The 25,884-nt window shown below is 43.7% G+C and overlaps 1 protein-coding gene across 1 annotated transcript; it reads left to right on the top strand.

Moving 5' to 3' along the window:
- On the top strand, window positions 1–24,705 carry stox1 (storkhead box 1). Its single transcript, XM_030441237.1, has 4 exons — window positions 1–331; window positions 18,361–18,513; window positions 20,158–22,831; window positions 24,125–24,705. The coding sequence occupies exons 1-4, from the start codon at window positions 1–3 to the stop codon at window positions 24,276–24,278; spliced, it is 3,312 nt and encodes a 1,103-aa protein (XP_030297097.1). The 3' UTR covers window positions 24,279–24,705.
- The last annotated feature ends 1,179 nt before the right edge of the window (window positions 24,706–25,884 follow it).

Genomic DNA, 25,884 nt, shown 5'->3' with positions numbered 1-25,884 from the left:
ATGTCTCACCAGCAGCGGGTCGTCCAGCTCTCCGCCGCTTCGCTCGCTGTGGTCCTCGGCCCGGACGAGGAGAGCGTGCGCGCCGGCGGGGGGAAGCTCAACGCCAACACCACGACCGGCCAGGAGATCTTCGCGGACTTCAAGGCGCAAAACTCGCGCAGTTTCTGGAATAAGAGGCTCGTTAAGGCCATAGCCGAAGTGTACTTCCAGGGATGGATGGAGAACATGGTGCTTTTCATTCAAGGCAACGCGAACAACTTGGAGGTGCTGAGAGAAGCGTGGATGCGCAGGGCTCTGAGGTCACCAAAGGGACTGATCATTAAAGCTGTCGGTGAGTAACAACAGTGTCATCACTCATGGCATCATAAAGTAGTGTCTGGATGTATAGCACAACTTTCCTGGAGCCAAGAAAGTTTCCAGAAGTTATCCTGTGACGGGATGGAAAAGGCTGCAGTGCAAATGAGAGTCTTGTAGGTGGCACACAAACACCTGGAGAGCACAATGTGTTTTTACTTCAAGGGGACTCTGAGGAGTCACACACCGACGACAACAACAACATGTGTTTGTTTACCAAACTGTGAGAAACGTGTGAAAGTCATAAACTTAGAAGAACAGGAGCTGTCAGGCTGCAACACCTCCTCCTCCTCCTCCTCCTCCTCCTCTGTACTAAACTCAGTTAAATCTGATGTCAAACGTTTTTAAAGATAATGTTTTACTGTCTCTAACACCAGCAATTAGGACAATTATTCTTTTGTAGAGGTAACAAAAAAATAACAAGATGACATGATTTGTCTCCATTCCTCTCATAAAAACTAAAAAAATTGGCTTAATTTGAATCACTCTGTTGCCAAACCACTTTCCGAATCATGGGGGTATTTTTTTTGGTCACAGATGAGCTCAAACAGCCTGTGAGATGATCTTCCTTTAAACTCATCCGGTGCGTCCGAGAGGACCTCACAGCCTCACCTCGTCGTCGACACTGTGTTAAGTTTACCAGAGCTTGTTAACAAAGCCATGTACACCATGTAATTACTTCTAATTGCTCCTCTTCTCTGGCTCTGGTTGTCAGATGTTTTTTTTTTTATGCACAGAAACAATGAATGGAAACCTTTATATGCAGCCTCCTATAGCGTGATCTCATGGGCTGCAAATGCCTGCTGGAGAAAATGACAGCCCTGTGAGGGGTTTTAGACCTAATGACAGTATTCTTAGGAGATGCGCCGGGTTATTCACATTTCTTTACTTTAGAAGGAAAAACTGTAGGTTGCAGCAGAGCTGATTTGACGTTCCTGCCGGAAAGCACCACCTTCCACTCAAAAAGCAAACAGTTTTACCGTAAAATTAAGAAACTGCAGGATGCAAACGTGTTGGGTTTGGGTTTAAGGCTTTTTCCAAATGTTGGTTGAGCCTCTGGTTGTTGAAACAGCGTCCCGGCAACACACACACACACACAAGCGGCTCTGAGGTGCCATTTGCTCCAGCTGCCTTGCCTTAATCTCACGGTCTGTCTTTTAAATAACTGTGTCTGTTTTGTCTGAGTGTTATTTTGTCTGCACGCATGCCTCGCCTCTGTCTACCTGCTGCCTTCGTGTCAGTCCGTCAACTCTGCCAGGTCGGGCAAAGAGAAGGGAGGAATGTGATGATGAAGGGGAGGAAGAGACCACACACACAGGGGAGACCCGGGAGGGCGTGGAGTGATGGAGGAGGGGGGGAGGGTGCGGAGGCCGACATGCCATCCCGCTGCGAGACGGTTCCTAGCCAGTCTCAACTCAGCATACAAACACATGAGCCAAAGGTAATCCTGAGCTCAATGCTTTACACGCATGACAATGTATGACAGGCGTTCGATGCCTCAACGGCCTCCTCGTGTTTGAGCTTCACACCAGAAACTTGTAGGCAAACACGTCCGTGTGTGGACATGTCACCTCCTTCTCCGCCTCAACAAATCCTTCGCCTCACACTGCAGCAATTTGTATGGAAATCAGCACTGGCAGGCTGTCAGGGGCTGGTTTTACTGCCTCCTTACTGGGAATCGGTCAGCAGTGAATCACCATGCGACCGGCTGCCGACCACCGCCGCTTTTCTGTTACCCAGGATTAATGTCTCCTCATTTCATGGCCAGTGAGGGACTGTGAAAGTCAGACGTCTAGATTGATATCAGGCATGGACTTAGAAGCCTTGACATTGTTCTGATATAAATATGTCAGCTAGAAAATAGAAATGTTATGAGTTATGGGCTACAGTGGATTTCCAACAGCCCTACTACCTTTCTCGGGTCAAAACAAGGTTGAGACGTGAGGAGGTTCTTTAAAGAAGCTACTTCAAAGGTTGTTTTTAAGAGAGATAAATTGTGCGTGTATTGGCGCTCTGTCTGAGAAGCTCTGTTTTAGCTCCTGTCTCTTTAAGGCCCAGGCTGCTTTGATTGGTCCGCTCAAACATGACTGAGCCGGAGCTGCTCAACCGGTCGGCTCTGTTGTGTTTCCAGCTTCCAGTTTGGAAAAAAGGTGCAAATTACCAAAATGTGTGACAGGATGATGTAATGTGATGTCACAAAGTCACGGAATTGAAGGTGGTACTAAGGACAAGCCGCACCAGGAGCACTTTTTAAGATCGGTCTCCTTTACCGCCATTCGATAACGATATGAGAGACAAAGATTGTTCAGACAGAGCTCCCAGACAAACAGACACATCCTTTTGATTAATCTGTGCTAATCCCTCATTTGTCCTGTCTGGTTATCATTGAGCCTGGGAGGAGATGGACTGTCACCTCCGGGGGCCTCTTCTTGAGGGAAGAATATGCAAGAAAGGACGTGTACGGAGGTGGAGAGGGCTGATTGAGTGAGGGGATCGTGATGAGGTTAGGCCGAGGTAAACAGACAGGGTGAGGAGTTAGTATGAACAGGCTTCGTTGTTATCCTTGTGGGAATGGGCCTCCCTGGTACTGGGGTTGACCTCACCAACGTCTGCGGGGTGTTTCTCATTCCTCCTCTTCCACTTTAAAATTATGTCTTCATCCCTTTTCTTCCCTCTAGCAGTTGTTTACCGAATGATACCACCGCAAAGTAATTTCATTATTGTCCAGTGTGGCTCGAGTGTCCTGCAGGAAACACAAAAAACAGATGATAAATGTAGCTGTATTTAAATTTCTGACACTGGTGTAAGCTCATAGAAACCTGCATTATATCTAGCTCCCTTTTTTTTTTTTTACTCTATGAATAGAATAAAAACACTGTCAGAAATTAAGCGATGGTGTCCACATGCCACATTAATCTGAGTCACCCTTACCGTTAAACGGGTCATAATTACTCCATTTTAGTTTTATCAGTCGAATGCTGTTAAGATGGTTTACACAAAAGCTGCAGTAGTCAGCATAGTGGATTTAAAGGAATGGTTCTACATTTGAGAAAAAATCTATTTTTTTCTCCATCAAGCCAGCTGGAAGATTTATACTGCTGTCGTGCCTCTGCTGGGAGGAGACAAGCTCGTTTAGCTAAACGACTGGAAGCTGAGGGAAACATGTAGCCTGGCTATTTCCAGATCAGACCAACAGGATAAAACATGTTGGTAAAAGTTAGAGCTGCTGGTTGGCATATTTCTGAATTTTAGCAAGAGCCAATGAGGTTATCTGTTTCCCCTACCTTCCAGTCTTTATGCTAATCTAAGTTAATGGCCTGTTGGCTCGAGCTCGGTTACGCAGAAACATTGTAGAGACTTGTATCGATATTCTCATCCTACTAAAAAGGGATTTATAAGCATTTTTCCGAAACTATTTCCCTAATGCGGTTTTAACTGAATCTTTATTGTGTATGAAAATGCACTTATTGCCCAGTCAGCAGTCTTAACTAAATTCTGACTGGAGGCTGTCCCGTTGAAACCGGAGGCTTCATAATGACTGTTAGCTTGTGCTGCATTATTTAGCGTCCTGCTATTGTCCGCGCAGCAGGATGAGCGTGGATCCAGGAGCTGAAACATTTATACGCCAGTGGTGTAATGAGGTGTTCTGTGTCCTTTCAACAATCAGCCTCTGTAAACTACCCTCGTCCTCTTGAACATGGATGTGAACGAGTCTTGGACAGGGCTCTCACTTTCGCCATGGAAAAACACATTTCTGGTCATTGCAGGCTTTCTGTAGGTCTCCCTCTGTGTGTTTTTGAAGAACAGCACGGCTAAGCCAAGTTTCCTTTTTAAATAGTATGTTTCATTTAACTAACCATACCATGAGGTGGTGAAGCATTCCTGAAATGCTTCATTTACTCTTGAGATCATTTCCTGAGTTCGCCGGATCAGAGAGCCTCATTTCTGCTCTTTACTTTTCACTTGAAAGTGTTGCATTTTCACACAAGGGGTGTCTCCTTTCATGAGGGTGTTTTGTCGAAGTCTCAAAAGCGCTTCACTAATGGTCATAACTCTTCCAGATGTTAGCTTATTAACAATGACACCCCCTTGCCGGGCCTTCCAGGTTTAAATGGCCCACCCTGTCCTAACTAAGCACTAAAGGTCAAAGGTTACAACCTTATTGCTAACAAGCCACCTTGAGGTCACTTAGCTTCAGAGGGTTCATTAGAAGGCAAACAGAGTAACATACATCAATACAGTATCCAGGTGTTCACTAACCACGTCACACCACCCGCTTATGTTCCAAACATTTGTTTTATACCTGTGAACTTGCAATGTTTAGATTGCTTCTCTCAAGTCTGCTTTCTTTTAGATAACCATTTCGTCACTTTATCAATTGTTTTTAGCTATTTAAATTGCTTACACGTTAGCCTACTTTTTTCAAATTTGAATGTTCCTCCATTAACAGACTTTTAGCTAACTATTTAAAGTATTTATTCATTAGCCTACATTTAGCTGACTCATTTAAATGAGTTTCCATAGTCTGACAGACAAACACAGAGGATCATTATTCTTGGAGACTAATAGCAAATCTTTTGGTACCCAACAGTGTCTTATAACAAAGTCTTATAATACCTACAATCTTTACTCTTATTATCTTTTACATGCCAGCACCAAGGGTGTATCCCTGCTTTTATCTAGAATGTCTCTCTACTTCCTGTGCTTGTAAAAGATGGCTTATACGGTCCAGATATGAGGAAACCTTGACCTCCATTCTCAGACATGACCTCGACGGTGTCTGCACATGTGAGAGACTATGCGTGTGTGCATGCCTCTCAGCACATCATTTGTTAGCCACATCCTTCCCATTGAGCAGGAAGCTCACTCCTGGTGAGAATCAGGCACGCTGGCCTTTTTATCAACCCAAATATTGGGCTCACCCGTAGCGGTGGAGTGGAGTGAAGCCAACAATAACAGTTGAGGAGTTTCCTCTGTATCCCTCAGCTTATACACCCTGTCAGCGGCCGCTCGGGTTTCCCCCTTGGGATTTATCTTCATTCACTTTCTGGTCAGACAAATGGGTCGACACAGAAGTGAAGCAATATTACATTAAATTTGGTATTACTATTAATCTTCAGTTTCCTGACAGGATGTTTTCCTTGCTTCATTTAGCATTGATAAATGCGGTGGTATGCTAACATTGGCCCTGTGATAGAAAGGTGCTGTGTTATTGTATTTCAAGAGTGAAAGATACTTTCAAGGACCTCAGCAGAGCTGCGTGCTGACAAGTTGCAGGGCATTAAAAAGTGATGGATCATATGGCAGACACCGGACGGGAGCTGTGTTCTTAATACTGGGATAACAAACACAGAAATGTGCTGCACCTAGATCTCAGCTAAACAGCAGGAAATGGGTTTCATCTGCAACCAATGACTGCCATCACTCTTGATTAAGGGGTGTGGATCAGCTGGAAACCCTCATAGATCTTGTGCATATCTGTCTGGAAAAGCCATATAGATTTAATGCGGTGAAAACCTGGATCCTTGACGGAGTCGAAACTGGGGAAACTAGAAGCTCTTGCTTATTATGAGCTCAGTGGTTAGTATGGGAGTGAAATGCAAGAGCACAGATGAGCTTTATCACCGCTGAAATGGTGCAAAAAGGTCATAAAAAAATTGCACAGGTGTTTAAAATTGATTAAGAGGGGGGCCTGTAATTGAACCTTGGGGAACACCTTCTGTCACACATAAAAAAGATTGAATACAGGACACTTTTTTTTTACACTGATATCAGTCAGTGAGGTAGTCGTGAAACCAGCCGCACACAACTGAATCAGAGCCAAAAGGTCTGAAAAACATCAGGAAACCATTGACTGAATTAATTGCTGTAAAAGGAAAGTAAACAGAGAAGCTTTGTGTTGGTTTTTGTGGCGGCTCAGATGGTTGTGTGTTTCGAACCAAAGCCACACTGAGTGTAAATAAACAGACAAACAGAGAGAAAGAACTCACACATGACAGTGTGATATTGACCAGGCAAGATATTTTGTAGATTATAGTTGTTAGTGGGAGTTTTATTTCCTCATTCCTGATGGGAGCACATGAGCAGCCTTCCATGCCCATCAACGTTGGACGTACAGGTGTACACATCTGTCTTGTTTGCATTTGGTATTGAAATGCCATCTTGCTTCCGAGAATTTACTACAACACAGAATTTATGTAGGAGGTCATTTACTTTTAAAGCAGAACATCTGGACAAAGAGAACCAGACTTCTTTTCTTGTCTGAAATAAAACAGATCTGTTGTGAACCATGCACACACTCGGAGCTTGACAATAAGAAACCTGGCTATGCCACTCCTTGTTAGCTGGGTGCTGCAGTGTTTATTAGATAGTTTCTACTAATAGGTAATAAAGTGTCAAGAACCTGAAGGCAAAGACTACAGTTCCTGCTGGAAGGATATTTTCATTATGTTAAGTTTAGTGGACAAAATGACGTAAATTCAGGCCCAGACATTACACGCTAACAAAAACAAGAGATGCCGTGATCTTGACTTTACATTGTAATGTTACCTTTGAACAAACATTGTCTGTGTCCGTCTTTGGTGATGATGTTGATGTTCAGCTGATGGTGAGGTGTACCACACGGCTAAATCCACTCTTTACATCAGACAAAATATGTCTTTGGTTTTGGGGATGGAATAAACAAAAGGCTTTCTGCATAGTCAGAGTATCCTTTTCTATTCTTTACCGCCAGCAACATCTTTAAGCCATCCTCTGAACTTGTTTTACTTTTCTGCATAGACAGGCCTAGCTTGTAGCACATGTAAGTTCAGCAGGAAACAGAAAAGTTTACAGAGGTTCACCAGGGTACCAAGCCTGCACGTCTTGAGCAAAAATGGACAGGACTAAGGAAGGGTCAATTTCTGTTTTATCTTTTTATTAACCACAAAATAAAGACAAGAAAGTGAATTTATTTCAGTTTATCCATCTTTCTATCCATGCATCAAATCCGTTATTGACAATAAGTGTGTTAGTAATAATCTTGAGTAATGCAGGCGGTACAGGCTGATGTCATGCAGAGTTATTTATAAAAGACTCTAACAAGATAATTATGATCTTTTTTTTCTTCTGTCTGTAACTCCCCCCTTTTTATTGCAGTGTAATACTAATCTTTGAAGTATCCCTTTCACCAAATGCCTTCCATTAAGATGGAATGTTAAGTTTAGCCCTAAAAAACATGAGATCTGGAATCAAGCTGAGTTTCTGCCTAAATAAGTGTAGTTTCACAGAAATGTGAAAAACATATACATGGCTGTTAAAGAACAAAGGAAAGGTACTGTGGTCCACATTTGAATGACTTGGACTCGGGCATCTGGCAGAAACAGCACTGTGGGGGTAATGTTCATGTTCACGAAAGCAGACAAGAGCCAGATATGTTGGGGTGCGGCCCATTAAAGTCTGAAAAGGTATGACGTATAGTAAAAAAAGATGGGGAACTGAAGTGTTGTGTTCTAAATCCTGTCTCCTGGCACTGGCATCGATATCACGTTACACAGAGCACTTTGGGCCGTGCTATAAAATACAGGCCTGTCTACCTTCACATTGTTACCGGTCCTCTGTTAAACACCTGGTCAGGTGTATTTCTATTTCACAAGAACATGATAACAGGGTTTTGCGCTTTGTACCGGGTCATTCATTTCTTACTGCATTGGCTGGATTGCTATTTAAATTGTTCTCGCTGTGAATCAGATGGTAAAAACATTATTTAATGGCATTACAGCTGCAGGGGTTTGCAAGCCAAGATCCGTGGTGACCAACTGTTATGTGAGCGTAAAGGTTTTAAGGCCTGTGAAAGTCAATTTGAGAAGCTGAGTCACAGCCTGCTTATGCTTTCTTGCCAACATACATTAAATGTCAAAGGGTTGGTTTGGCAGAATGGGTTCTTAAGGCCATAGCTGGATTATAGATACTATGCTGCACTCCTGCCCATGTTTCTTCTGTTTCTTGGGCTTTGTGTTGGATGTGGCCGGTCGCTGCCACAGTAAAGGTTTCTATGGTGATTCGTGTCAACACAAAGCTTGGCTGTGTTTCTCGTCACGGCTCAAATGTTTTAGCTCACGAATCCTCTTTAGTCATGGCTTTTTGACTTTTAGTCTTATCTGCTTCTCTGCTGAATAATCAGAACTGTGTACTCCTAGAAAATCAGCATTCATGTCCTGACAGAAGGCCTAAATTGGATTAAATAACGCGGATCATTCTTCAGATTGTATCCAGCTAAAACGAGTCAGCATTGCCAAAAAAAAAAAAAAAAAGGGCACTTTCTTAAACACAGATTAAAAAGAGGGCACAGTCCAAATGTCACTCTTTTCCTTCAACGCCTCACTTAATGTTTAAACGCAAGCACTCTGAGATACTGTACTGTCAATAGGTCAGATTAAATATTTACCTAATGCCTTCACGTTTGGGCTGGAAACGCTGGTTTCATTGTTGTGAATCAATCAATAAAGTCGACTCAGTCCCTCCATTTTGTTGGTTATGGATGTGGTTTTTAAGTAAACTACAAAGTCGGTAAAATTTGGCCAACTGTACACAGGAAAAAGCCTGTGTGTGGTAAATTCAACAATTGATACTTAACGCAAACATTTGCCGACATTGTTGATAATCCGTACAGTGTTTGTCCTTTCCGAGTGGAAGGACAGGAAAGGGCAGCGTTGTTAGACTGGGCGAGGTTTGGTTGTTGGGACTGTGATTGCTCTCTGAAGGGATCTTTTCACTCAGTTTATTGGGCCATTTAACAGCAACGCCCACATCTGTGTGTTCTTTTGGAATGAAAGACAAGAACCCGTAAAGCTAAAAAGTGTGATGTGCACACACACACACACACACACACACACACTCGCACAAACATTAGCAGACGAGGGAGGGATCATGGCGGGCCTGTGAGACTTAAAAAATCCAAAACAAAGGGAAGTTGTTGCGGGATTGGGAGGCAGTAATGACATAAATTACAGATGGCATCTTTTACCCATTACAGTAAATCTGACTGTATGAATGTTTGACATCGTCCCACCAGAGACTTAACTCAGATCCTTCACGTACAGCCTGTAGATTCACTGAAGCGTTATCCTCACACGGTCTCGTTCGATGGTAGACCGGGAGGGACTCTGCACTCCGGGCGGGCCTCAGGTTCATGTTGAATGCCATGCAGTGTGTCTTTAATGAGGGAGAGAGAAGATTAGCCTGTTTGCTCAGTGGAGCCTAAAAGATTAGACGACACCAGTATATGATAAGATGGTGTGTGTCCGTGGGTGTGTGTCTCCAAAGAGGCCGTGGAGTGTGGGATTGTGGCAACAAGTCCGATGCTTCAGATAGATCTTACCCGTGATAGCATGAAGGTGAAAGTTCGTGGACTAGATTCAGTCACAAGTTGTGCAAACTTCTCTACGGCTTTGGTTTCTGGTCTCCCATCAAAGCGTGGATGTAGTTTAAAGATATCAAATTTGATATTGATTGATTTCTGCATTTAAATGTCTAAAAATGATGAGAACTTTGTTAGATATTTTGTTAAGTTGTGTGGGTTACATTATCCCAAAAGTTTCCAACAATGTTCAAACCCAGAGAAATCTGTTATTTTTTTTCAAGGTAACAATGTGTCGCTGGTCACCATAACGTGCAGGGAAACATCAGATGATACATCGGGGAGTAAGCAAGGAAGTTGACGAAAGTGACTGAAGGCAAAACGTATGAAACTTTCAAACATGACCTCATCCATGAACATTTCTGCCTGAGTCACGTCAGCTAGATTGTTTTGTTTTTTTTATTTAGTATTTTTTTGGCCTTTTATGGCTCTACTGACTGAGTAGCTAAAGAGGTGACAGGAAACAGGATGAGAGAGAGGGGGAGTGACACGTAGCAAAGGGCCCCAGGCCGGGAGTCGAACCCGGGTCCGCTGCAGCGAGGGCAAAGCCTCTGTACATGGGACACCTGCTCTACCCACTGAGCTAAACAGCGCCCTGTCAGCTAGATTGTTTAACGGTGGCAACATCAACTCCCATAATCCCATGCTAGTTCGTGACTTTTTCACATTTAAGACTTTTGCCTCTATTGTTTGATTGAGACACCCAGATTGGAAGACATTGTGTAAATTTCACTGAAACCCTCTTCTGTCAGAACTCTTGGATGCATGACTGAGCTAAATGCTGTTGTCAGCTAGTCTCAATGCAAACGTGCTTGTTATCTTTTTTTATTTTATTGTTCATTTTTTACGGGACATTGCACAAAAGACAAAATACAGCTGAGACTGATGGTATTTGGTCATGAACAAATGACGATGTCGGCCTGGTGATAGCACTTAATTAAAAGCCAGACATAAACAAACTAATTGCAGTTCATCCTGAGGAGGGAGTAAATGTTGATACCAAATGTTAAGCCAATCCACCCAATGTCAACACATTTACCGTAAAAAACAAAACTGTCAACCTTGTGGTAGCACCAGAGGAAAAGATTTATTGTATCACCTATGTCAGTAGGATCCATCCTCCGGGGACCATGAATATCTGTATCCAGTGTAGTTACAGTCCGGACCAAAGTGGTGATCCGATCAACACTGCCTGCCCCAGAGCCTGGCTAATAGGATGGCTGATAAGCAACAACATTATAATCAAGTCTCACATCAAGGTGCAATTTGTTCAAATGTACTGGACTCCAGCGTGACTGCTTTAAAGCACAGAACCGGCACAGGAGCAGAAGATTACTGCTGCACTCAAATGTTAAGTGAATCCATTGTGACGGCCTGCCGACTCCTCCACAGTCCATTTACAAAACTGCACATTCAGAGGGTGAGCTGGCCGTCCCCCTCTTCAACTTTAAAAGTGGTCCTTGCCGAAATGGCGGCGGCGTGGGGAGTTGACGGAGTCTGACCGAGAGTCGCAATCGGCAGAGTTGTTTCCTAACATGCATCGTCGAACATTAGCACATAGCATAACGTTACATTTTAAATTCAAAATGATATGTAAGCTGTAATGAAGGCTATATTTTTGTTGTGTCTCCACATTTGTATGCGTGTTTGTCTGACAGCATGTTCGTGATCATAACTGAGCTTCACACCACATTTATCATACATACCATGTTTGATCACTGGAGGTTCGTGTGTTTCACACTGTTGACAAGGTAAGAAGTGGTATTTCCGCTGTTAAAATGCTAAATGTTGGGGTGGCATTATGTCACGTCTCTCTAACCACCGATTGAGAGACCAAAACTGATGCAGTGGTATGCGTTGCTGCAGGACTTCAAAATGCCTTTAATCTGCATTACTTTGACCGTCACGTTGCCATCCCAGCTAAGATCATTTAGATGTAGCGTGACACTCAGATTAAAAACAGTATTTTCAATCTGAGTCAGTATAGCTCATGGACGGTTCTGTGTGGTGTGTCTGTATTTTCTTCCCAAGAAGCTGGAGGTAATGCAATCATGTATGAAATGGGACTCATGTGGCTCTGAGGCCAGCTAACGACATAGCCATGTGAATACATGTGGCATTGATCAGCGTCAGCAGCCAAGAAGATCTCAGCGGGGATAGAGGAGAGAAGATCTCTGTCAATCATCTCAAATATGAGCGCGCAGCTACAGGCACTTTTATCCCCCAGGCAGCATTATATTCTTGCACAGAACAGTTTATGACATGGGAAGAAATGGTTGTCGTTTAGGTCCGCTTGTGTGGGCTTTGTCACGTTGTTGTGATGTTGTGGCAAAGACCACAAAAATTCAATTCAGACTTGTTGTTTAAGGTTACGCATTAAAAGTATGTACTGTCTCAGTAGTTCTCACAGTCTGGATGTGATTTTGGAGGTTTTTGACATATGGGGTGAAAAATATACTCGGTCAAATGAAACAATCTGGAAAGGCTAAGTCATTCTTTGTGTAATTGCTTTCGCCTTCCTGCATGTTTATGCCTATGTGTGTCATCGCTACACAACATGCAAGAAATAATCTTGTCCCGACTTTTCCATGGAACGGAACAGAAACGAACGCTGTGGAATTCAAAACTGGCGGGTTCGCGCCGGTGTAGCTCCATTCCTCCCGTCATGCAGGAGTGACGGTTCTGTCGACCAATCGTTGGACTGCAGTGTTTCTGCAGTGTTTCTGCAGTCCAACGCAGAAACACTTCAGCTAGCTAGGTACGTCAACGGAAGGGTGATGAAAAATATAAAAATTAGGACACATACTGGATACGCAAAAAAATATGAAAAAAACCGAACTGAACCAGACTGCTTGGTGGAAGCGGGCTTTATGCTGCGTTCAAGACAATGTCAGAGGTCAGAATATCCTAGTTATTGTTCCTGGGGCAAGGATAAAAAAAAAACAGAACAAAACTATGTCTCTTTGGCATGCTCAGAATTGAACCTTCAGCAGTGAAGCCTCCTTGCTTTTTTAACCAAATAGAAGAGGAAAACGACACACACTAACAGATGCTATGATACATTTTACTTTTACAGCACTGTTTTACTTTGGAACGCATCTAAACATTTGATTCACTCATCTGATAAAAATACTGTATCAACAAATACACTCTAACCCCTTTCGCTGGGTGCCGCCCATGTTGGTGACATCAGACAACAGTGTCCTCGTGAAGTCGGGCTAGATGGATTTGCCGTCTTGGCCTTCCATGGTGCGTGTTCTAGTAGGACATTTTTGAGTTTCGAGTTGTCTGGAATGCAGCAACACACTGACTCCTACAATCCCATGATGCAACTCAGTAGAGTATTTAATTACTATTTCATTACTGAAACAGTTGTTTGCGTGAAAAGGGAAAGAAATGGTTGTATAAACAAAAAACAAAAACCAGAGCTACAGAGAGAAGTCCAAACCCCTGGCTTCCTTCTCACCTCCACACAGCTGGTCGGTCATGGCGTAAAGTGTGTGTGAAAGTTGGATTCGGAAAGTTGCTGGGAAGGCTGGACACAACTTCCCCTTTTTCCAATATTGGAAGATGTGTGAGGGGGTTTCCAAAGCTATTCCACCATCTGACAAGCGGCTCTGATGAAGCGGGAGGTATGTGACCCTCATACATCTTTAAAACAATGCACCCCTAGTTTGTAACTTAGGCTTCCTGTTGTATGTTTGTCTTCAAACCTAGAGTGAGATATCATCATGGGGACATCATGAGAGTTATTTTCTCAGACTTGACAAAGCTCCCCGCGAGCCAAGGTAAGAAGAAGAAGAAGAGGAGGAACTCTTTTTTACAGGCAGATTACGACCAACCGTGAACAGACTTTCACTGTCAAACTGTTGGACTGCTCCTTTAAGAGGTTATATTGAACTCCTCCCGACATACTTTAACACCAGTCTCCTGTCTGACTCTCTGCTTCCCTCCTCCCTGTTGTACTGGGTCCGGTTGCCATGGCTCCCAGCAGGGTATTCATGCCGTGTATGACAATGAGTGTAATGTCGGTGGCCTGGGCTTAGATTACAGGAGCACAGAGGTCCGTTCCCCCTGGAGAGAAGACGGTTACAACGGTGAACCTCCCCGACGGTCACGCCTGCTAATGTTAGACTCAATAAACACTGATCTGGTCTAACACAGTTTCTTCTCATAAGACAACTGCTGAAGGTGTGTTTTTGTCCTCTGCCTCACACCTGCATTGCCAGTATCACTTTTCTATGGATTATTATTTTATCAGAATATATTGAATTGAAATGCATGAGGGAAACAAACTCTCGCTTGAACTTGTTTCTGTTTTCATCCTCTTTGCAAGCGGGTGTCCGACAGGATATCCTGCCTTGAACCAGGACATGGTCAGAGAGGGTCACTGCTTCTGTGTGAAGAGAGCTGGGAAGTCATTTTGAAGGGGCAGTTCATCCAGAGACATAAATACACATATTTCCTCTCATCTGTTGTTTTGGTGTGCTGCAGAGTTTTGGAGATATTGGCTGCCTTCTGTAGAATAAAATGTTGTTTTTGGTGCTCAAAATGCCAAAACAACACATTTAAAGCTCAACAGTGATGTCTCTTTTTCTAGACATCCTGACCCTCAAGATAATCCACAGAGGTTGCTGTAAGCGTTTCACGTAGGAACTGTTTTCTCTACCGAATTACACCCACCAACCGTATCACCACGCAGAAGGAAGCGTGCATTGGCTCATGGATGAGACGCTGGCTAACTAGCTCCATGAGTAGATGACCACTTTCTTCCACGCTGAGGGTGTAAAAGTTCCAGTGAAAAGAAAATAGTTCCTTCATGAAACTGCTCACTACAAGGGCTGTGGATTATCTTGAGTGATTTCTAGAAAGACACATTGCTGTTGAGTTGTTCAAATGCTTTTGAGCACCGTGAGCCGAGTGCCACCTAGTTCCACTATATTAGAAAGTAGGCAACTCGCACCAAAACAATCTAGATGGATTACCAGCACCGCAGGTGAGAGGAAAAGTTGATCTGGGAGGTGAACTGTCGCTTCAAAATGACTCCCCAGCTCTCTTTGCACAGAAGGGAGATCGTGACTTCCCATCAGTTTATTGGGCTCCTGCGAATAATCATCTGCCTCCTCTGACCCCGTCATATCCTCGCCGGCCTTTCGGCTGTTGACAGCAGCTGTAAGTGGTTGCTATGTGGACGGCCAGCCAGACATTCCTATAGGAAGTTACCAACAATGTGGGGCTAAGTCAGCTGCACTAATTCACTGCCCAGGGAGACTGCTATTGAGATATCCGCTCTGAGGTTTAGTCAGATTAACGTCTTCAGTCGGAGCCGGGGGGGAAAGCAGATGGTTTTTTTTCTTTACAATCCCCCCGTGTGTCATAGGATCAGTTTTGGAGAGAAAGACCCCTGTCTGTGAGACTTATGAGCCTTAAGTGAGCTCAGTGTCCTGATAATAGTTTTTTTTTTTTTTCTTTGCTTGACATATTTCTTACCTCCCTACTAACTCAAACCCAGAATGAGCAGCAGTGTGAGTAACACATTTCTGCTGCTCCGTGGTCAGCGTTATCCGCTACTGTGCTGCAAAACAGGAAGCTGAAATACAAGAAATAAACGCTGATTTGAGACGAAAGCAAACTTTGTCGTAAAAATCTCTTCGTGTTCAATGTGTGTTCAACATTTCAGGAGGGGCTCAGGAGGTAGAGCGGGTCGTCCAGTAATCGGAAGGTTGCTGTTTCGATTCCTAATTGCGGTACATTCATGATACATTTTAAGAAAATAGCACATTTTCTAAATAAACTAGTTTAAAATGATAATAATAATGATAATCTTGACGAGCACAGAACTTTTGCAATTGAGGTAAAATTGTTTTAGCTTGGTTGAAATTTGGGCTACTTCCTTTATGGTCGTTTATACCTCAGAAAACTTCATCTCTATTTCAGAGTATTTCTACTCAATTTCATCAAAATGGACGTTTTATTGGAGGCAGTGATCTGTATGTGCAGCACCAAGAGAATGAAACAAAGAAAAGTAATGCATAGGGTCATCTGGATCGATCAGTTTGTGTTTTCCTCACGGCTTCGCTACGGCAGGTATCTGATTGGTTGTTTATTTTCCCTGCCTCAGACATAAGTGGTTCAAGTGTGAGGGTTGTAAATGTTTAGTTTGAGCCCGGCAGTGTTTTCACTGAATGCCTCAGTGGTGTTGATGGGAGAATCAGTCACAGTCCCACACGCCACATGTTCAGGCTTAATTTACACATTTCTACGCAAAGTGCCGTTGTCAGCACATCTTGGAGTCACATGGGGAATATGTCTCTGTCAATAACGAGAACAAGTCGAAGCTCCAACTGTAGCAGAATTCAATTATATGTGTACATGTGTTTTTTTTTTACATTCATGTTGCATTGGATACTGTTGATGTCAAGTCAAATGCAGATGCAGAGAGTGATCAAGGAGCTCTTTCTTGTGTTGCATCCCCATTTCATCTCTTGTCCCCTCTTTCACCCTTCACGCTACTCACATTAATGAGGTGTAGCTGATTAACCAAAACCAATTTTCCAGCCCTGTGGGTAAGGTTATGTCCGCGGCTTTGTGTTCACACGAAGGGAGTTCGTTAACCCGGGTCAGATGCTAATCATTCATCGGCGGGATCTGGTTGGTTTCGATGCTTCCACTGAGCTCACTTTCTGTTAGTGAACTTAATCACATTTTGATGTCTGTATTAGGGCTGTAACTAGAATTATTTTCATTTGTTATTTTTTGAATAAATCGAATAGTTGTTTGGTCTATAAGCTGTCAATCAGCATTTCCCACAACCCAAAGCAATGTACTTTACAGTCATAAAGACACCGGAAAATATTCACATTCAAGAAGCTGGATCAGAGAATTTTAATGTTGTTTTGTAGAAAAAAAGTTTCTCAAACTATTTAATTGAATATCAAAATAACTGGTGATAATTGGTGCTCCAGAGGTTCAATTAGCGGAGCATGCACACCATGTGCAGAGGCTGTGTCCTTGTCGCAGTGGCCTAAGATTTAAATCCAACCCCTACCTCATACCGTTTCCATGTCCCTCTTCAGCTGTACTCCAATAAAGCCATGACAAAGGCACAAAAAACAAAAAAACAACCTAATAGTTGACAGGTAATCAATTAATCGTTGCAGATGTAGTCTGCATTATGTGTTTTAGGAAGAATGCACCGGAGTCAGTATTCCAACATTTCAAATCATGACTTTTGAAGAGAAATAACATGTGCAGCCCCAACCACTGGGGATGTGCAAACCAGTGCCAGGATAAACTGGGAGTGTTGCATCAGGAATGGCATCCGCCACGACAAGCCTATGCCAAATCAAATATGTGGATCATAAAAGAAACAGATCTACAAACAGATGATCCGCTGTGGCGATCCCCTAACAGGCAGCAGCTGAAGGAAGGAGTAAAAGAAATAACGTAATGCATGCAGAGGAACCCCCGCTGTGCACATCTACAGCCCTCATCCACATTCTTATTCAGACCATAACCACATCAGAGCTCAGCCGCAGCCCCAACCATCTATCATGTTAACTTAAACATAAACATTTGAACTCGACTGTAAACCCAAAACAAACCTCCTAAAGGCTCAAATCTGAAAAAGAAACATTCCTGATAGTATGCCTAAACACAACCTTCCAGTTTGGCAGCATATCTATCCATAACCCCAAAATGTTGCTGTAAGCTCCATCTTTCTCCATCAGTTCTCCATCTTCAGACAGCTTTACTGGAAATGTAGCTTTCAAAGTCAGTTGTTGGTTTGTGGTTGCCTCACCTTGTGGGAAGATGATCTCTGAGAAATAAAGAAAAGACTACACGTCCCATGATTGGTACTGCTAATTGCCTCTTCTCTGCCATCAGTATAACACATTGAGCCATTAGAGCCTTCTTAGCGAGTTAGCCAAGTATTCACACTGCTGCGTCAAACTTCAGTTATGGCGGTAAAAATCCTGTTTGCCTGAAGGAACTTAACCGCTGCATGCTGCTTCAATCATGATCTCCATGTGTGAAACGCTGTCGATTGTTGTGATTCTGAACTGAAATGTTTCTAAAATGTCTGGTTAGCTTTTAAAGCGACTTAGTTTTATGACTTAAAAGCATTGCGGCTTCTGGCTAATCGGCTCCCACGGTTTGTTTGTATGTTTCGTGCTGCTTTTACAAAGACAAATGTTTCAAAGGCTGTCTCTGTCTTTCCTCTGAGTCCCTCTCACTTTCGGTAACATGTTTGTCTAAGGGCACCTCATAGACGTGTGATATGAGGGGCAGGATATCGGATCTGCCCAGCAGGCAGACCTGTGGTCATTTCTGTGGGAGTAATGGAATTCCGTGGTCGGTCCCAGTACCGATGGAATTTCAAAAGCAGTCAGGCATGGTTCATATAACTCACATAAATAGACCACCTCGACCATGATTTAGAGGGTGGTTAGGAGAGGAATGTCAACTTCAGTACTTTGAGTTGTTTTCACTGGCAGCACAACTCAGAGAGGGATCTATCTAACCCAGGTGTGTTTGGTTGTACTGCAGCAGGCCCACCTGTTTCACTCAATAATCTGCTGGTGTGTGTGTGTGTATGTGTGTTTCAGGTGATCTGTCCCCAGTGCAGATGTCCCCTGTGCCTCAGTCCCAGTTCATTCCCTTGGCTGAGGTGCTGTGCTCCGTCATCTCAGACATGAACTCCTCTGAAATCATCGTCAACCAGGAAGCGCTCGTCAACTACATGAGCAAAGCCCACCCAGGTAATAAGTCAAAATTCCCTCATCTGGCTTGTTAAAGTAATAGTTGACAACACTCTTGTATCTGTCAGTTAGATTTAGTGGTACAGAGGGGCTCTGTCAACATGAAGAGAAAATAATGTTGTTTTTTATTTAATACAATGTGTTGGGTGCTCTCGGAACGCTGGAGAAAAGGGAGATGGAAAGGTAATACAGGCACGCCAAAGCAGAAAAATGGGGAAGAGAATATTAAGAAGCCTTTCTTGTTTTGTTTAGATAAGTGAAAGGGCAATTATGAAAAAAAGCCAACATGTTTTAAGATATTCTTTTTTAAATATACAAAATGAAAAAGTATACGGAAGACAATTCACCATTTGTTAGAAGTTCTGTGCCAGTAACCATACAGTGATGCTGCAACTTCTTGTTTTTACACTTAAGCAAGATATTTGTTATTTATCAGTCATTGTAGAGATGCTCATTGGATATTTTACCATAAAACAGAGCCAGGCTAGCCGTTTGCAGTCGTAAAGCTGAGCTACACAAAATGGCTACTGTCTTTGGCTTCATATTGAAGGCCCAATCCCAATGCTCCCCCTAAATCCTTAAACCCTGATTTAGCTGACATCACCACCTGGTGAGTGCTTGAGTGTGTGAGATGCCCAAAATGGTATAAACAGGAATGGGACAATACTTTGCAGCAGATTGTTTAACCTTATGGCATTGGGACTTTATATTTTACATAGAAATAAATAAAAACAGTACACATATTTACAAATATAATCATATTCATTCATAGATTTCAGGAAAAAGGGTAACATAATGTCTGCACCTCAAGCAGTGTGTAGTGCATCAGTTCTAGGTGAGAATTAAACACTTTGCATATGCGATAATGAAATCCATCAGATATTGCTGAACACCATCATCTGTGTTATCATCACTTTTTTAAAATATTTTTTGGCTTGCTCGGACGATATATCTGATTTCGGAAAATATGGACACCCGTAGCAATGAGATGGTTGTTTGGTAAGTCTGTAAACTTCATTTAACAGAGTATGGGCACTTTAAAAGAGACAGGAGGAGTAGGCTTGTACTACAGACTATCAAGCAATAAATCAACTGAATGGAAATTAAAATGGCAATTATTAAGTTGTTAAACATAAACATTTGAACTAACTAATAAAGTTAAAAGTGATGACAGTGTAAGAGGGGATTGTTCACTGTTAGTGCAGCCATACTGCTGTGATGTCAGCTGTGTTCCTCTCAGTGAAGTTGGACTTCATGGATCTTGCCCGAGTTTACGACTAGGAATTCTGACTTGGATGACGTTTCCTTGAACTTTCTCATGTTGGAGGTAGTTATTTAACGTTAAGTTAAGTTCCGAGTGCAGAATAAAATCCTAACACATTGAACTGTGGTTAATTCATTAGGGTTAAGTCATCAGAATTGTGAAAATTGGGCGTAAAAACCTTGAAATGTGTGCAAGAGAGCCCTCATACACTTGGCAATTTTATAGTGGGACAGCCCCTTCGCAGACTTCTTTGGGAACAAGCCTTCAAGTCTGTGAGTGTGGACATAACTCTAACTCTCCATCTGAAAGCTAATGAGAACACAATTTGCGTCTTGCTTGTTTTTCTTTTCTCAATACCCTTTTCTCTTCATGTGTCTCAGGGATAACCATCCCCACTCAGGACATCCTCTACAATGCCTTAGGCACTCTGATCAAGGAGCGCAAAATCTACCATACAGGCGAGGGCTACTTCATCGTCACACCTCAGACGTATTTCATCACCAATAACATGGTCCGAGAGAAGAACTGGTGGACTTCGGGCTCAGCGGATGAACCTCCCTCTCCTCCGCCCATTACTTACCTTCTGAGCAACGATGCCTGTGTTGAGAGCACTCAAACGCCGCCAGTGGCCCACTGCAAGTCTTGCAGCTGCTTCAGCCCTCAAACATCCACTAATATCGCCTCCACTACTGTAACAGCCACCGTCCCGCCATCCACTGTCCCAGACCAGCATTCTGTCTCTGTCTCCGTAAGTGAATGCACCGGCAGGAGCTTGAAGTGGCCGAGACCATTAGATCACAAACCCACAGTGCAGCACCAGTCCACCTCCACTGCGGCAGATTGTCACGCAAGTGAGATCAGCAAAACTACAGCCACCACCAATGTGACAGGCCGCAAAGAAAAGGACAACAAACCGGGGAGAAAGTTCGGTCTCAGTTTGTTCCGGAGAAACGGAGGTAAGAAAGAGAAACCAAAGAAAGAGTACGCATCATTCTCGGGCCAGTTCCCCCCAGAGGAGTGGCCAGTGAGAGACGAGGATGACCTGAACAACTTACCCAGAGACCTGGAGCATGCCATCATCAGACGCATCAACCCTGAGCTGACCGTGGACAACTTGACACGCCACACTGTCTTAATGAAGAAGCTCGAGGAGAGAAAGGAGAGGGTGATAGAGAGAGTGCTGGACAAGGGTCTGGACAAAGAGGATAAGGGAGTCGACAAGGGAATGTCCACTGAGATCTTGGCATTCTCAAAACCCAGGCACCACCACTCCTCCAGGGCAGGGAAAAGATCTGCTCACAAGGCCTCTCGCAGCAAGAGGAGAGTCCATTCCTCCAGAGAGAAACAGAAGGAAAAGGAGAAGGAGAAGGAGAGGGTTAAGACCAAGTCTCCCGTATGTGCAGATGGTTATCCAGAGGGGGAGGATTTGGTCCCTGCTCGGCTCAGAGTGGAAATCCCTGTTGATGAACCAGATCGAGTGGAAGAAGGTGGGGCTGTTGAGGGAAAATCTCTGTATAAGAAACGCATTGAAAACCCTTTCCAGACTCATCCAATTAAAGAAGGTGAGATTCCCCCGACCATCAATAGAGAGCAAAGAAGACGAGAGGTGAAAGAAGGCAAGGCTTCAGGGCCAGGGAGGAAGGAGCGCACGAGTCATCGCTCCAAATCGTGGGACCCGCACCGGCCTAAAGTGATTGCAGAGAATGGAGAGCATGCAGGGAAATCGCCTCCATCTGAGGACAGGTACAACTGCGACAATGGGAGGGACCTTACTGGTGATCATCTGCTCCAAGCAGACTCAAAGCTCAGCAGAGAGCTGCCACTGGACTACAGCTCAGCCTACCCACAGAGCAGCACGCTTCGAATAGACGACAAGGTCCGACTTCAGAGGGAGGGAAACGACAAGGAGAGCTGGGAGGAAGGAGGCAGGAAGAGGCATTTCCAGGAGGCAGAATGCCGTAATAATGGCCTCTCTAACATCCAACAATACACCGGTCCTAATGCCATTCTCCCTGCCCATCCCTACGAGCCTGTCGTAAACCACTCATATGAGCCAACTCCGCCCTGGCCCAAGCCTTCTTTGCAGCGGAAACACTCCCTCAGATCCTCTAACCCACAAAGGGATGATGTTCAGAGGCTGGACGAGCTCTCTTCACACCAGCAGGCCCGGGAAACTACAGCCACCCAGGAACATGATGAGACAAGACCAGTCGCTATCAGGAATCAAGAGCAAAGGACCATGAACCAGGGAGAAAGGCCCGAGCTGAGAGCTGATAGCACTCTCTCAATAACAGACACTGATGGCTTCATGGAAGACGACTACAGGCTCTATCAGAGAGATCAGGAGGATGAGGATGCCTGCAGCTCCTTGTGTCTGAACGAGGAGGAGATCATTGATGCTGCAAATGTGTACCGACCAGGTCTAACAGGCTACCATAGCCACCAGTTGTTGTGCAATAACCGGGAATCTGATTTGCATTATCAGGGACTCTATGGTCACTATTTTAACTCCAGCTTTCACCAACCACAAGTCGCCTCAATACAAAACTCAAGAGACAGCACTTTCAAAGAGCTTGTTCCACCTGCAGCCCAGAGGGAAGATTCCCTCAGCCCCACCAGACCTGCAGAATCCAGCTGGAAACGCATTCACCACAATCAGAGGACTAGATCACCGGGGGCGCAAAGTGAATCCAGCGTCAGACAGAGCGCGTCGATCCAGGGGGGAAGACAACATGAGGTGAACCTCGATTTGGATCATCCTGAACAATTTGAAGTCGCCGACAGCAGCATCTTCGACTACTGCCAGACCAGTGAGATAGAATCAGACACGGAGACTGTCCGCAAGTCGGCCGATGAGGGCGACGGTGAGTCTGCTCACTGGGCAGCTGAGGTGGAGGAAGTGCGGGAGGACGAGTTCGACGAGACGGGTGTTCCTCAGACCCACAGAGCTGTTCCGAGGACGCCCGGTGGAGCCAGAGGGGCAGAGAACGGGGAAACAGTGGAAATGGGAGAGAACCAGAGCATCACAGGAGACAGCGGTATAGACTCCCCTCGGTGAGTGCCTCTCTTTATAGTTGTAATGAGATACTGTTATTGTGTTTTCATTTCAGTGTAGCTCACACTGAGCCCTTGTGTATCTTGTCAAAGCAATGGTCTGACTCAAAGTTAGACAGCTAACACAGACTGGGGGGGATGCAATAAAGAAATGCTCCTAATCCATGAGCCCAGGTGAGCATTCTTTTCAGGCCAGCGTTTTTATTAGTTTAGGTCCATGCGTGCGTGTGCCTCTGTGGCTGTACAGACCAGGTATCAACATCCAATCTGAAGTACGGGTGTGAACACGCATTAAGGGCACATTTGAGATCTGATCATCACTCAGACCACATCTTACCTATCTGTTCCTTAACCTGCCAGTGTTGGAAGCAGATGTTTGTGAACACACTGTTTGAGTCTTGGTATTATAAAAAAAAAAAAAAAAAAATTGATACCGATACCTTGACTTAAATTTTTTTTTCGATACCGATTTTATGAAATCCCTTTTAATAAATGATTAAATTACACGTACACGTGATGAGCCCTGTCTCTGGTATCACCAGTCTCTTTATTTGATTTAATTTACAAATTAAGAGTTTTGAGAGTTGTTTAGTGAGGAGAAACTTTGCAAACACCATGGCAAAGTCCAAATCATTTATGATTAGTTGTTTCTTTCCTTGTCATCCGTGGAGAAAGTCCCCAGATTCCCTTAAAAAAATGCCCAATTTTGTGAGTTGTGGAGTCCTAATGAAAAGCTGTCGATGACAAATTTGTAACTATTCAGGCTGGCTTACTGTCAGCAAACTTTTCCCATCTTCATGTGAAAAACATTGAGTCTGTTTGTCCCAGCGATGTTCGTGTTAATAAGACAAGAAAGTGAGATTTGATCATAAGTGGTCACTCAGGACGCATGTTAACGCCAGGTGTGAATCCTACCACATTCTGGAGGAAATAGGCAAAAGAAACTCTGTACTGAGGTTAGTTAACCTCTGGGTTACAGTCTGTGATTGGCCATACTCCCAATTTGTTTTTTTTTTCCCTTTAACATAAAGCTGAGCAAACACCTTGTGACCAATTATAGCATCCAGTATTTGGACAGAAGGGAGTCATTTTAACAATTATGTGTAATTGGTGTGCAGCACTTAACCCATCATGTTACAATCAAAAAGGGAGAAAAGACTTCTTTTTTGGCATTGAACTCGCTGTGCACCCCTTGGTGGACAGATGGAATGCATGAACACGTCACCTTGCTCAAATGGCATATTTGTAGATAGATATCAACCTCATGGCCCCCCTTTTTTTCCCCCCCAACAGGACCCGCGTCAGTCTGGCCTCCAGCAACACTGTCATTATAGAGGGTCTCAAGAGAAGAGGCTTTTTACAAAACCTGGAGAAACTGCATTCAAAGAGCAACGCCATCCGCCCACAGAGCTCACTGCTGCAGCTGACTCCAGTCATGAACGTATAGCGGGCCCAAGTCTCCCGCTGAAGCTTTGTGTCGGGGCTGATGGATCTCGTCAGGCAGCTCAGCATGAAAAGGCCAAAACCATGTGCTTGAATCTTCAGTTCTATGCAACCTCTCAGTCAGAAACATATCTAACAAGGAGGAGGTGGTGCCCCTTCTACACATTAATACCAGGGGTCTTTGTATAGCTGTACAGTATATATATATATTTTTTTCTCTTTGTAAATAATCATAGAGATAATATGCATTGATTTATCCATTCACCACCACACATGTATGTGCTGATCATGGTGTTGTGGCATTTTTCTTCAATAAATGTACAGTTTATTTCTCTTAATGCCTCATAGGTTACCAGCATTAACATCTCCTAGAGTTTCCCTTCTCTCTTTTGTCATGTAGTGAGTACCTCAAATAAAAATTGTGTATGTCAGCCATGGTGTCTTTTTGTGTCATATTTTTCCCTATAAACATGTGGCATTAAAGGGTAAATTCACACAAAAGTGATCATTATTTACTCACCCTCGTGCAGATGAAGTTTTGTAGTCCACAAAACATGTCTGGAGCTTCACAGCCAAACAGCATTACAGCAATCTCATTAACAATTGAGGTAGATGGGGACTTTGTGCACTATTGAAAAAAGCCCAGTAGCTCGTTCAGTCTTATCCCAAATCTCCAGATTCCCTGAGATCCCAGATTGATTTGAAAAGTTGTTATATGCATCTGCAATGTGTGCACTCGCTTAAGAGGGGGTGCATATGGACGCTTTTAGCTGCTACAGTTAAGATATTTTTTAAAAAAAGGGTGCAAATAATCGGTCTCTTGAGCCATTTTATATTTTCCACGTTTTTTTTTCACATTTCAAACCTAGTCCCAATCTACCTCAGTCAACTCATAAAATGCTACATCTGTTTTGCTGTGAAGCTCCAGAAATGGTTTGTGGACAAAAAAAAATGACATGTCTTTCCATCAGCATGAGCTCCATTAGCATTTTATGTTTTACATCTACTGCCAGATTTAGGTAAAAATGCAGTAACTAAGCTTAACAAGACCATAGTTTGATATATTCTGTCAGTAGGTGTTGAGATCCCTGGACATTTGCACCAGCTTTATAATACACATAAATACTATCTACAGTGTAAATATCAGTGATGTAAACCAGGCATTTCCCTGCACCCACTGGGCTGATAAGCTCTGTTATTTCTGGAGGTTTCAGTAACGGTGAGCATCTACCTCAACAGGCAATTTCAGTCTGAACCCCAGCTGTGAAAGAATGTTAACCAGTGAGTGTGGGAAGAAGGTACGTTTCCTGACATTGTGCTGTTTTCGTACATTCCCACGAGCTCTCCCCATAAAGATCGATCTTACATTAAACTCAGCTGCTGCAGTCTGATTGGTGAGATCAGATTAATACTCCAGCTGTGGGAAGGATAAGAGTCCTATAAAAACAAATGTAAAACACTTGCATTCAGGACCTGTCCCACACATCTGGAGTATACCCACTGCGCCTTTCAAACTTTTGGGCTGGTGAAGAGTGACACCTTGTGGCTACATGTGGGAAATGCAAGGCTCAGAGTACTTTCTCCACTGTGTGTGATTCAACTATACATCA

The sequence above is a fragment of the Sparus aurata genome, chromosome 15 (genome assembly GCF_900880675.1).
Source record: "Sparus aurata chromosome 15, fSpaAur1.1, whole genome shotgun sequence".
In the NCBI taxonomy this organism is placed as follows: Eukaryota; Metazoa; Chordata; class Actinopteri; order Spariformes; family Sparidae; genus Sparus; species Sparus aurata.
Note: the sequence above shows the minus strand (reverse complement) of the source record. Positions and strands in the feature narration are given on the sequence as shown.

Coding starts and splice junctions, on each gene's coding strand:
- stox1 (XM_030441237.1), top strand. CDS start 1: ATGTCTCACCAGCAGCGGGTCGTCCAGCTCTCCGCCGCTTCGCTCGCT. Junction 332..18,360: donor ACTGATCATTAAAGCTGTCG/GTGAGTAACAAC, acceptor TGTGTGTTTCAG/GTGATCTGTCCCCAGTGCAG. Junction 22,832..24,124: donor AGCGGTATAGACTCCCCTCG/GTGAGTGCCTCT, acceptor CCCCCCCAACAG/GACCCGCGTCAGTCTGGCCT.